Genomic DNA, 14,112 nt, shown 5'->3' on the forward strand with positions numbered 1-14,112 from the left:
GCATCTGTTCTCACTATTCTGCACTAAGTGAAACTTGAGTCTGTATTTTTCTACACATTTTCTCTTATCTCACTCTACCTTATTATTTTATTTCTCTTCAAGCATTATATCCCTAACATCTGCTGAAAAATGTTTCCTGAGAAGCACCTAATTTTGCCTTGGGTCTAGCTGTCTGACATCTTCAGAGATGACCCTAGACTGCTTGGTGTGACCTAACACTTTCTGTCTCCGGCATCAGTTTCAAAACCCTTTGTTTATATCCTCCAGAAAATGCTTGGTCTCTCTTGTCCTATACTTCAGTACTCCAGGGATTTAGTCCAGGCCTGCTATATTTTCTCCAGCTATATATTCTTTTTCCCCACACTTTCTAACCTAAAGAAGTTCCCACAACAAAATCTGAGGTTTTCTGTTCTATTTCACGATCCACTGTGTTTCTAACCAGGCTGTTCCACTGGTTTTTTTCTTTCCTTACAATTCATAAGGTATCAATGAGCTTTTTTTGTTGTTTTACATAAAATAAAAGTGCCTGTTTGTCCTCCATAGTGCTGTAGGCTCAACATCTTTCCAAGAAACTTCACTGGAAATCATGACAGCTTTTATATATAAAAATTTTTCTTTACGTAAGTACTGAAATATCATAGCAATAACCAAAACCAAAAGGAAAACAAAAGGCAAGTCAATCAAGAAAAGAGATTTTGAAGGAACTCAAGATTTATTTCATGTTTTATTGACCCTTACAGGTTATGTAGAAGTGCTGGTGATACCTGCTGGAGCAAGAAGAATCAAAGTTGTGGAGGAAAAGCCGGCACATAGCTATTTAGGTAACCTGTGTTACAGACACAGAGAAGATCCAAGTACGAGCCCAACTCCCTGCCCTGAGAGTTCTATGATGAGGAGGAAGTCAATCTGTTTCTAGTTTTATGTTTGAACTTCTCAGGAACTATCTTTTGTCATATTAAGTAGGAATATTTTTCCTTCTCTCCCAAGGACTTCCCAGGAGCAAAAGCAATCTGGTTGTCTGTATGTTTTTGAGGGGTAAAAATTGCTTCCACATGTTAGTCCAAGATAAAAAAACAAAACAAAACAAAACAAAAACCTCATTGAATGATTTGGGTATGATTTATATTCATATATATTCCATAACTATATTTATTTCACATATATACATACATTCACACACACATATACATATTAGTTGCATTTATAAATGAATTTATGTGTATATATATAATGATCATTTTATCAGGAAATCTTGTGGCATTTTTGAAGTAATGTTCTACATACTAAAGGACTTGATTTTTTAATGGATAAGGGTTCTCTCTCTTGCCTCATTTTAGGAAAACTCACCTATGAAGAAAATATTTTTAAAATTTTTAACTATTATGAAAAGTACTGTATCAGTTATTTTAATCGTTTAATTAGGTCATTTCATGATTTTTAAATATATGAAAAAAAAAGTTGTCAAAATATATATGCTCATATGTTAAAAAAAAAAAAAAGTTTCAATCTAAGTCTTGTGAAATGAGGTTTTATCTGGCATCCAGAGATAGAGGGACCTAATATGATGATGTCAGGCAGAAGACTAAATAATTTTCCAGAATTGTAACACTGTGTTTGTATTATCTTTACACACACACAAAAATCTCTCAAGCCTATTTTTTGTAACAAAAATAATGTCCTCCCTATTTTTTCTTAAATGAGCAATAATGTCCCAATGAGGAATCCATTGTACATAAAAACAACTCAGCTTACGTGATTGTTTCTACTCTGCAATATCAAAAATACACAATCTACACTCAGATTGAATTTTTTTCAATAGAAGTTGAATTCTAGGAGTAGAAAAATTTGAGGAAAGGGGACAGTAAAAGGAATTCTTTATCATGTGACACACTCATTACCAATTATTACCATTTGTTCCCGATATATGCATTGGTATTTAATCTATTTTACCTACTATGGTACAAATAGATCATACAGGATTTTCAAATACAGATTAAAAGTCCTGGTACCCAGTTTTTAGAGACACTGGCCATAATCTAGACAATTTCAATACATTCATTCAATAACAGACAAGTGGTTATTACACTTGCATGTATGTTTTCTTTTTTCCAAGCTATAAAGGAATATATAGATATGTCATATGGAATTTTGTCAATTATACAAAATTCTAAATTATAGTATGGGTTATAGTAACCTGACACATGTGACTGAATAAGCCAGGCAACATTACAAAGGTGACATCTTCATGCTGTCTCCAATTTCTTACCTCCCGTCTCTTTAACCAATCCAGTCCTGTTTCCTGTCTCCCTCTACAGTAAATGCCTTTTTTAAGGTCAGCAAATGCCCTCTATGTTGACAAATCTAATGTTACTTGACCTGTAAACAGCATTTAAAACTGCTGACCTCTCCTCATTTCATTAAACACTTATAGGACCACTGGATGCCCCTTACTGGTCTATTTTGTGAGGTCTTCAGCCTCTTTATGTTTCCAAATGTTCCCATACTATAGGGTTCAGGCCTAGGTCCTGATCTTTTCTCTGCTATATTTTCTCCCTAGGGAATTACATCCAGCTCTATTGTTTTACACGTTTATTTTATCAAAAGTTTCATAGGTACCTCAGAAATTATAAGTCTGATATAGTTTGGATGTTGTCTCTTCTAAATCTCATGCTAAATTCTGATCCTCAATATTGGAGGTGGGGCCTGGTGGGAGGTGATTGGATCATGGGGACGGATTTCTCACAAGTGGTTTAACACGATCCTCTTGGTGCTGTCCTCATGATAGTGAGTTCACATGAGATCTGATTACTTAAAAGTATGTGACACGCACCCCCCACCCTCCTGCCCCTTGCTCCCTCTCTCCCCATATGAGATGCCTGCTCAAGCTGCACTTTCTGCCATGATTGTAAGCTTCCTGAGATGCTCATCAGAAGACAAGCAAATGGCAGCACCACACTTCCTGTACAGCCCACAGAACTGAGAGCCAATTAAATCTATTTCCTTTATATACTACCCAGTCCCAGATGTTTCATGATAGCAGTGCAAGAACAGCCTAACAGAAAGTCCCAAATCAAAAGTCCAAATAAAAAATTTGATTTCCACTCCATGCTAAAACCTCTTCTTCCTTTGGTGTTCTCCACTGCAGTGAATGTCACTGCATTAGTGTCCTATGCCTACTGTAACAATTACTGCAAATTTGGCTACTTAAAACAACAAAAATGTATTCCCTCATAGTTCTGCAGGCCAGAAGTCAGAAATCAGTTTCACTGGACCAAAAGTCAGTGTTTGCAGTGTTACACTATCTCTGGAGACTCTAGGAGAACATCTATTCCCTGTATTTTCCAACTCTGGTGGCTGCCAGCATTCCTTCGCTTGTGGCCTTGTCACTCCATTGTCTGCCTGCGTGGTCTCATTGCCTTCTCCATTCCTTCTGTGTTCAAATTTTCCTTTTCTTCTCTCTTATAAGGATACATGTGATTGTACTTAAGGCCTACCTGGATAATTCAGGATAATCTCCCATCTCAAGATCTTCAACTTAATATCTGTAATTTTTTAAAATGTGCCACATAAGGCAATTATCTTAATTTGTGCTGCTATAAAAATGCCATAGATTAGGTAGCTTATAAACAACAGAAATGTATTGCTGATAGTTCTGGAGGCCAGGAAGTCCAAGATCAAGGCACTAATAGAGTTGGTGCCCTTTAAGGGCTCATTTCCTGATTTATAGATGGCATCTTCTCGCTGTGTCCTCACATGGTGGAAGGGGCTAGCTAGCTCTCTGGGATAAGGACACTAATCCCAATTATAAGGGCAGAGCTCTTATGACCTAGTCACTTCTCAGAAGATTCCACCTTCTAATGCTTCTAACTTGGGGTTAGTATTTCAACATATAAATTTTAGGAGGGGGACGCAAATATTCAGACCATAGCAGTAGCATTCATAGGTTCCAAGGATTAGGATATGGGTATCTTTTCCCCCCTCAATAAAATTTTTTATTGTAAAATATATATCACATAAAATTTACCGTCACAGCTATTTTTAAGTGTCAAGTTCAGTGAATTCAGTGGCATTAAGTACATTCACATTTCAATGAAATCTTTTGAAGGAATACAAAAACCCATTTTAAAATTCATATGAAATTTTACATACAGAAGTGACCCTGAATAGTCAAACCAATCCTGAAAAAGAACAAAGCTGGGAGATGCAAACTTTCTGATAGTAAAACTTTCTACAAAGCTACGTCAATTAAAACAGTATGATCCTGGCATAAAGACAGACATTTAAACCAATGGAAAAGAATAGGAAGTTCAGGAATATATATATATATTCAAATGATTTTCAACAAGGGTACCAAGACCATTCAACTGAGAAAGGACAGTCATTTTTTTCCAGTGGTGCTGGGAAATCTAGATATCCACATGTAGAAAAATGAAGTTGGACCTTTACCTAAAACCATACAAAAAGGCTGTTTTGTCCAGGGCTTTTGATTTTTGATTACTGATTTAATCTCCTTGCTAATTATCGTTCTATTTATGATTTCTCTTTCTTCGTGATTCACTTTTGTAGGTTTTGTTTTGGGAAATGTGCACATTTCATCTAGGTTATCTAATTTATGGTCATACAGTTGTTTATAGTACTCTCATAATCCTTTTTATTTCCATAGCATTGATTATAACATCCCCACTTTCATTTCTAATTTTAGTAATTTGAGTCTTGTCTTTTCTTTTGTTCCCTTAGTCAGTCTAGCTAAAGACTTGTTAATTTTGTTGATTTTTTCAAAGAACTATCTTTTAGTTTTGTTGATTTTTCTCTATTGTTTTCTATTCTACGTTTCACTTATCTTTAATCTTATTTGCTTTCTTCTACTAGTTTGGGGTTCAGTTTGTTGTTTTTCCAGTTTCTTACATGGTTAAGTTTTGTTGTTAATTTGAGATCTTTTTTCTTTTTTAATGTAAGGGTTTATAGGTATACATTTTCTCCCTAGAAAAACTTTTGCTGTGTCCCATAAGGTTTGGCTTTGGCATGTTGAGTTTTCATTTGTCTCCAGATAATTTCTAATTCCTGATTCGATTTTTTTTTCATTGTTGCATTGGTTGTTAAATAGTATGTTGTTTAATTTCTACAAATCTGTGCATTTTCTGTTTCTGTTCTTGATTTCTAATCTCATCCCTTTGTGGTCAGAGAAGATATTTTATATGATATTATATCTTTTAAGAACATAGATAGATATCGGGGGGGTTGTTATTCAGCTCATCATATTCATTAATTCCTATCCAGTAGTTCATGTCAAAACTGAGAGTCCTCCTTGATCCTTCACTTTCTTAACTGCTCTAGTGTGATGCATCAGGAAATCATTTCAGTTACTCAAAATTATTACTTTTTCTCCGTGTACACTGACCTCTAACCAAGCCACTCTCTATTACATTGTCCTGCTTTATTTTCTGTATTACACTTATCCTTATCTGATTTTTTTATTTGTTCAAATTCTTGCTTTTCTAAAGTCAATCTCCATTGTTAATTTTTGAAGGCATTTTGTTCTTTTGTCTACAATAGCTAAATCAAAGTCTGGCACACAGGAAATTACAGACTTTTTGAGTGAATTTGTTTAAGAAAAAGATGTTTCACACTTAGTATAGGCCAGTGCATTACATATATCCATAAATCCTCAGAATCCCTCTATGAAGTAGGCATTATTAATTTCCCAATTTTTAAAATCTGGTAATAGAGTGACAGAAACTTTAAATTTCTTGCCCAAGGTTATACATCTAAGAAGCTGTGAACCTAGATTTGAACCCGAGGTGTCTAGGGATAGCATCTGGGTTCTTAGGCACTGAACCATGCTGCCTCCTATTTAGTTTTATTATTTTAAGTAATTGTCTTCCATGCAACACGTGTGATTTAAAAGTACATGTCATATTTAAACACATTTTCTTTAAACTTCTCCCATATAACCTCTTTTTCCCCTTTTAAACCAGGGTGATCAACTAATTGTATAGAATTAACTCAGAAGGGTATAAATCACAAAATGACTGTTTTCTTCTCTACTCGTTGTCTCCAATTGTACTAAATCCCATCATTTTTCTCTGTTAGTGACCTCTAAACATAAGTCTCCAATCACTCTTTGTTTTTAAAAGACCACTTAGTTTAAAAGTTGAATCACGTATCTGTCTCAGTTAGTTACTGTAAATTCTCCTTGTGATTAGCCTTAGGCCCAAGTGGGCAGGGTCTTTTACTTGTAGAAAGAAACACTATCTATGCCCCTAAACAGACTGAATGCTGCTTTGGAGATTAAATCAATGTTGGAAATACTAGTATGTTACCATGTTTATTCAAGAGCACATTTCTTTACTTGCTAACTCAGAAAAAATAATTCACCTCTGATGAATCAGAGGAAGAGTGCCTTGGAGCACACATTCTTGGAGGCAAAGAGACCGGTTGCATAAACCTAGCGAAAGAATAGAAATAGGAAACACCCAGTAGCTTCCAAAGACGTTGAAGAGGTTGAACTGATGGAACTTGCTGAAAAATAGATGTGTGTTGATAGAGGATAAAAATTCAAGGATGACTTCTAGGTTTCTGGCAAGTAATAGTAACACTTACTAATGTGGGACGCATGGATGAGGGGCAAATTTGGAGTAAAGAAGAAATGCCACTGTGTTAAAATCACAGATTTCAGTCCTAGAGACTTGGCAAATAGATGCACTTCATAAATCACATTTCCTAAAGGCTCCTTTGGGCATAGGAAGGAAGTCATTGGAAATATTCATCTTGAAATAGCTTTAGCAAAAAGAAAAGAAAATAGAACCTTGGCAAACTGATCATTCTTAAACAAATTAACCTGTCTACGTCAAACTTACATTATTTTATAGAGATAATTAATCCCTTCCCAATATAATTATTGTTTTTCATCATCCCTTCTTTGAACTGTATTCTTAATGGCAATTATTATTTGCTTTTCTGAAGACTGTGGCATTATTGTCTTGTTAGTAATTTATCAAAAAGCCTAAACTGGAAAATATTTCAGATAGATCTATGTTGTATCTTTGCAAAATCATTGCAGCTCACGAGTTTTTTAAAAAATGTCGAGAAGGTCATATGCGTCTACTTACCTTCCATGCAGTTTTGTATGTAAGGCACTATGGACAACTTCTCATTAAAAAATATTAAAATGAGCAAAATTCAAAAGAAAAAAAACTTTTTATAATGTACCTGTCATGTAGTCACTTTGGGCTGCTGTAACAAAGTGCCATGGACTTTGTGGCTTATAAACAACAGAAATTTATTTCTCACAGTTCTGGAGGCCAGAAGTGTGAGATCAAGGGTGCCAGCATGGTGGGCTTCTGGTGAGGGCCCTCCATCTGAATTGCATACTGCTGACTTCTAGCTGTGTCTTCACATGGCAGAGAGAGAGAGGAAACAAGCTCTCTTGGGACTCTTATAAGAACACTAATCCCATTCATGAAGACTTCACTCTCATGACCTCATCTAATCCTAATTACCTCCCGAAGACTCCACCTCCTAATAAGATCACATTAGGGAGTAGGGTTTTAACATGAATTTAGGGGGAGGGCACCAATGTTTAATCCTTAACACCTCTGAACTGGAAAGAAATTAAAGAACCCTTACATACCAAAAACAAAGTGAGAACAGGAAGCCAGAGAATTAGGCTGACTCTGAAGACCCACCTATACCTGATTCTGGTAAGCAGGTTTAGACTTTGAGAGCTACAGGGACTCTGTGGACAGAAAACAAAACCCAAGGCCTTTACAAAGTGTGAGCTCTAGTAGGAGAGCCCTGCATAAAGCAAGAACACCAGGTTATAGCTTCACTGTGGTGGAGAGATAGAAATTGCACCACAAAAGGTGGAAAAAAGAAACTGTATCTATATTAACTTTAGTACTAAGTGGAAGTAGAAAATCAATTTTCTTGAGAATTTATAAGGCAAATCAAATCCTCACATGGGTTTGCAGCACCAATTTACCTTAACTGTGAAGTTCAGGGTTCTCAAGACTTACATGGTTACTAAGTTGGTTGGCATGTGCAAGTACAAATCTACACACACACACACACACACACAAATATATACACACTATATATATATACATATATGGTTATTCAGATATTCTTATATATATATTATATATATGGCTATTCAGATATTCTTTTTCTTTTTGTGTCAATTTTGGTAACTGATATCTTTAAGAAAGTAATTCCCTTACCTTGTCAAATTCATTGGTTTAAGCTTGTTTATAGTATTTCCTTATTATATTATAATACCTCTAAGAATAATATCTTGTCACTTATCTCTAATGTTTTTAGTTTGTGTCTATTTTTCTTAGATAAGCTAATGTTTTATCAGTTATTTGATATTTTCCAATAACCAACTCTTGGTGTTAATGATTACCCCTATTATTAATTTACTTCTATTTAATTGACATCTGCCCTTTATTAATTTCTTGCTTCTATTTACATTGGGTTTATATTTATTTTTTTCTACCATTTTAAGGTAGAAACTTAGATCATGAATTTTATTGCTTTCTTCTTTGCTAATGTGACAATTTAAAGCTATAGGATTCCCTCTAACCACTGCTTTAGTTGTATTCTACAATATAGTCTTAGTTCAAAAGATTTTCATATTAGCACCATGATTTCTACTTTGATTCATGAGTTACTTATAAATGGATTGTTTACTTTCTAAATATTTTTATTTTTTAAAATAGATATATTGTTATTAATTTTTAGTTTAAATCTGTTCTGGTAAGAGAATATATTCAGTATAATTTCAATTGAGGCCTCTTTTATAACTTATGGCATCTATTGGCCAGTGACCCATTTATACTTGAAAAAATTTGTATTCTATTAATACAATTGCTGAGTATAATCTCTAAATATCAATTAGGTGTGTTTGGTTCAGGTCTTCTATATTTTTACTGATACTCATCTTTTCTTCAGTTAAGGAAAGTATTGAAATTTTCAACTAAAATTATGGATTTTTCTGTCTCTTTTCAATTATGTCAGTTTTGCTTCATGCATTTTGATAATTTAGCATACGCTTAGGATTGTTAAGTCTACTTAACAAATGTTATGTCATTTTAAAATTTTAAATTTAATTAATTTTAATCTTAATGACCTTTAAAAACACATGCCATTTTTTAAATCTCAAAATATTTCTTGCCCTTGTCCATGGTATCCATTAATTATATGGCCATTGGCCAGGCACGGTAACTCACGCCTGTAATCCCAGCACTTTGGGAGGCCAAGGTGGGTGGATCACCTGAGGTCAGGAGTTTAAGACCAGCCTGACCAATGTGATAAAACCCCATCTCTACTAAAAATACAAAAATTAGCCAGGTGTGGTGGCATGTGCCTATAATCTCAGCTACTTGGGAGGCTGAGACAGGAGAATCGCTTGAACCTGGGAGGTGTAGGTTGCAATGAGCTGAGATCATACCATTGAACTCCAGCCTAGGCAACAAGAGCAAAATTCCATCTCAAAAAAAAAAAAAAAAAAAAATCATTAAATCCATTTTTTTTATATTTAGTGTTGCATGCTACATCTTTTTTCATTCTTTTCATCTTAACCTTTTTTTTTTTTTGAGACAGAGTCTCGCTCTGTCACCCAGGCTGGAGTACAGTGGCACAATCTCAGCTTACTGCAAGCTCTGCCTCCCAGCTTCATGCCATTCTCCTGCCTCAGCCTCCCGAGTAGCTGAGACTACAGGCGCCCGCCACCACGCCCAGCTGATTTTTTGTATTTTTAGTAGAGACAGGGTTTCACCGTGTTAGCCAGGATGGTCTCGATCTCCTGACCTCATGATCTGCCCGCCTCAGCCTCCCAAAGTGCTGGGATTACAGGCGTGATCCACCGTGCCCAGCTTGTTTTAACCTATGTATTTTTAAAGCTCATTGAATACTGTGAGATTTTTCATCTTCTTTAGCCTGACAATCTGTCTCTTAACCAATGTCCTTAGTCCACTTAAACATAATAGAATTTTGGCCATATTGAATTTGTTTTCTGTTTGTTCTATCTCTTCTTAATTCCTTTGTTCCTTTTTCTCTGGCTTCTGTTGGATTGAGTACACTTTTTACTATTCCAGTGTCGTCTTTACTTGCTTATTAGCTATAATTCTTACTTTATATTTTTAATGCATTGTGTAGCATTTACAGTATGTATGTTTAACTTATTACAGCCTCCTTACAAATTATTTATACCATTTTATATATAATGTAAGCTCCTTAAAACAGTATACTCCTCTTTTTCCCTTCTTTTTGCTATTATGCATCTTACTTTCACATTTCCTATTATCAGTTTAATTCTACCTATATTTTAAACAACAAAATACATTGTAATCATTTTGCCCCAGTTATACTAAAAATAATATAAATTTTTTATACATTTACCAGTATCAGCTTCCTTCCTTCCTTCCTTCCTTCCTTCCTTCCTTCCTTCCTTATAGACACCTCTTTCCATCTTGAACCATTTTATTTCAGCCTGAAGACCATTCTTTAATTTTTTTTATGGAGTAAGTCTGCTGACATTTCTCAATTTTTGTTTGTCTGAATATGTGTTTACTTTGCCTTCATCTCTGAAGGATATTTTCACTGGATATAGAATTATATATATATATATATATATATATATATATATATATTTTGCTTTGTTTTCTCTCTCTAAATGTGATATTTTATTGTCTTCTGGCTTGTGTTAGTTCTGATGGTATATCCAGTGAATTGTTAAATCTTTTACCCCTGTTTTAATGTGCTTTTTTCTCTCTAGGCACTTTCAAGATTGTTATCCCTATTATTGGATTCCAGCAGTTTGATTATAATGTACATTGTATGGCTTTCTTTATGCTTAGTTGGCTTAGATTCCATTGCATTTTTTAGATTCATAGGTTTGTAGACTGTATCAAAGTTGGAAACAATTTTGAGCACAATGTCTTCAAATAATTTGTATGCCCCCACCCACATTTCTGGAATTCTAGCTACACATATGTTACTCTACCAGGTGTTTCCCATGGGACAGTTATGGTCTGTTCATTTTTTTAGCCTGTTTTATTTTTAGAATCCAGTTAGTTTCTATTATATTAGCTTTCCTTCAAGTTCACAGACGACTTTTGCAATATCTAAAATGTTTGTAAATCTGTTCAGGGAATTTATCATTACAGATATTATGTATATTTTTCCATTCTGTGACTTTATCATTACAGTTATATATATTGTTTTCTATTTCTATTTTATAAATTTATTCTGTGAAATTTGATTTATTTTTCATAGTTTCCATTATTCTTCAATATTACATATTTTTCTTTGAATTATTGTGCATACCGAACATACAATAGCTCTTCAAAAATCTTGGTCAGCCGGGCACAGTGATTCACACCTGTAATCCCAGCCCTTTGGGAGGGCGAGGCAGGCAGATCAGTTGAGGTCAGAAGTTCGAGACCAGCCTGGCCAACATGGCGATGCCCTGTCTCTACTAAAAATACAAAAATTAGCCAGGCGTGTGGCAGGCACCAGTAATTCTAGCTACTTAGGAGGCTGAGGCAGGAGAATTGCTTAAACCCAGGAGGCAGAGGTTGCAGTGACCTAAGATGGCGCCACTGCACTCCAACCTGGGTGACAGAATGAGACTCCATCTCAGAAAAAAAAAAAAAATTCCTTGGTCTACAAATTCTGTCATCGCTATTATTTAGATCTCATTTTATTGGCTGATTTTTCCACTGATTATGAAGATTGCAATCCCTGACTTTTACCCATACCTAATACTTTTTGGTTGGATGTTGGATATTATGAATGTGACATTGCTGAAAGACTGTATTTTGTTATTTACTATTGAGTATTGAGTTTCATTTTGCTGGACAGTTAACTTATTTGCAGATCAGCTTAACTTCTTGAGGTTTTTTAAAAGCTTTGTCAGTATGCATCGAAAGTAGCCTTTGCTCTAGGATTAGTTTAACATTGTTTCTTATATGTAGCCTTCTTTTGTTCTCCACTAAAGACTGTGTGTTCAATAAAATCTTTTCAGCTGCTTTAGCCAATTTGAACTCTATTCTCTGTGTCCTCAACTCACTGAAGCCCTTGCCCTCATCATCTGTGCTCTGTGTGGGTTCTACCTCTCAGTCAGGGGGTCTGGTAAATATTTTCAAGCAGAAAGCCAAGCACTTTTAGAGATCAAATCATTTGGTCTTCTCTTAGGGATTACAGTTCTCTGTTGTTATTTACCCAGCATCTGAGAACAGCTGTTTTATACATTGTCTAATTTTCTAGTTATTTACAGTAGGAGAGCTAATACAGTTTTAGTTATTCAATCATGGTGAAGAGTATGATTTCTAAAATCACATTTTTTAAATTAACGAATTAAAAACAAAAAACAAGAAACATACATACCTAAAGTATTGATTCTTTATGTGAGGCTGCTATTAAATGGTATGGATTTGAAGGTACATGTGTGTGCCATTTTCTGGAGAATGCTGAATTTCAAAAATACCAATTGAGCCTAAATATACTCTAGCGACCCCCAGGATTTTTAAAGGCATTTTAATTAGGGATTTTCCAGAAATATTTCTTTATATTGTGCCCTAAAAATGTACTGAAATACAGAAGAAAAAAATGGAATTGTACCGACCACAGTACATATCTAGGCCAAAAAGATTCCTCAAAATACTTAACAGACTTTAATGAAAATCAGGAAATAATTTACCTTTTAAGAAAAATCATGAATTATTTTATCAATTTAGCATTATCTAAATGAAAAAAATATAAAGTTCAATAGAAATAAAAATAGATCCTTTAAGAAATCTAGATTGGGCCCGGCACGGTGGCTCATGCCTGTAATTATGGCACGTTGGAAGGCTAAGGTGGGCAGATCACCCGAGGTCAAGAGTTCCAGACCAGCTTAGCCAAAATGACGAAACCCTGTATCTACTAAAAATACAAAAATTAGCTGGGAGTGGTGGTGGGAGCGAGCCTGTAATCCCAGGTACTCGGGGTGCTGGGTCAGGGAGAATTGCTTGAATCTGGGCGGCAGAAGTTGCAGTGAGCTAAGATCGGGCCACTGCACTCCAGCCTGGGTGACAGAGTGAGACTCCGTCTCAACAACGAAGTTAATTTCTGTTATTGCTCCTCAGCTATGTTCTTTTGACAGTTTTTACCATTTCATTATTTGCCATCATAACCCATCTGTTTTCTCATCCTAGAACCCTGGCAGCATACTTCACACTTCCATTTACCCAGGATAACCAATTCATTACCATGTTCTGTCCATTTTTCTCCTAAATAAATCTTGTTATTTTCATCCATTCCCTTAATCCAAGCCACCATTACTTTCAGTTCGGTTACTATGTTAGTGTTATATCTTATCTTCCCTGTGTAAATTTACCCTATACCAGCCCATTTTCCACAGAATATTTTTCAAAATATTTTAAAGTTTTACTTTCTTTTCTTTTTTTTTTTTTTTCCCAGACCATGTCTGGCTCTGTTGCCCAGGCTAGAGTGCAGTGGCATGATCTCAGCTTACTGCAACCTCCGCCTCCTAGGTTCAAGCGACCCACCCACCTCAGCCTCCCAAGTCACTGAGACTGCAGGGGGACACCACCATACCTAGCTAATTTTTGTATATTTTGTAGAAATGGGGTTTCGCCATGTTGTCCAGACTGGTCTCGAACTTGTAAACTCAAGCCATCTGCCCACCTTGACCTCCCAAAGTGCTGGGATTATAGGTGTGAGCCATCACACCAGCCATTACATTTTTTTCTTAGGAAAACTCAAAATACTAACAAGGCCTCTCTGGTCTGGCTAGTCCTCATTTCTCAAGCCTCCTTCCTTCATAATCTGCTTCAGCATGTTTGACTTCATGCACATGGGTCTCCTGGTCCTGGTCAAGCTGCGGTGAGCTTTAAGTCCTTTCCATGTATGGCTCCCTTAGTCTAGAATGCCCTTTCTCTGCTTCCCTTATTTCCCTTTACTAACTTCCTCAGTAAATAACGTCCCTCAGAAGAGCCTCTCTCAACTCTGCCGCGCAAGTATCAGCATGTTGTAGTCAGTTGCCTACGTAACTTGTTTAATGTCTGGCTCTGCAGTTAGAGTGTAAGTTCCATGAGGACAGAGAAC

The 14,112-nt window shown here is 35.6% G+C and overlaps 1 protein-coding gene across 1 annotated transcript in view; it reads left to right on the forward strand.

The window, feature by feature from the left end:
- ADAMTS19 (ADAM metallopeptidase with thrombospondin type 1 motif 19) overlaps window positions 1-14,112 on the forward strand; it is a 287,425-nt gene that overhangs the window by 207,187 nt on the left and 66,126 nt on the right. The window contains exon 16 of the mRNA XM_025388260.1: window positions 741-821. Coding sequence (XP_025244045.1) covers window positions 741-821 — 81 coding nt within the window. The remainder of the gene's footprint in view (window positions 1-740; window positions 822-14,112) is intronic.

The sequence above is a fragment of the Theropithecus gelada genome, chromosome 6 (assembly GCF_003255815.1).
Source record: "Theropithecus gelada isolate Dixy chromosome 6, Tgel_1.0, whole genome shotgun sequence".
Lineage (NCBI taxonomy): Eukaryota > Metazoa > Chordata > Mammalia > Primates > Cercopithecidae > Theropithecus > Theropithecus gelada.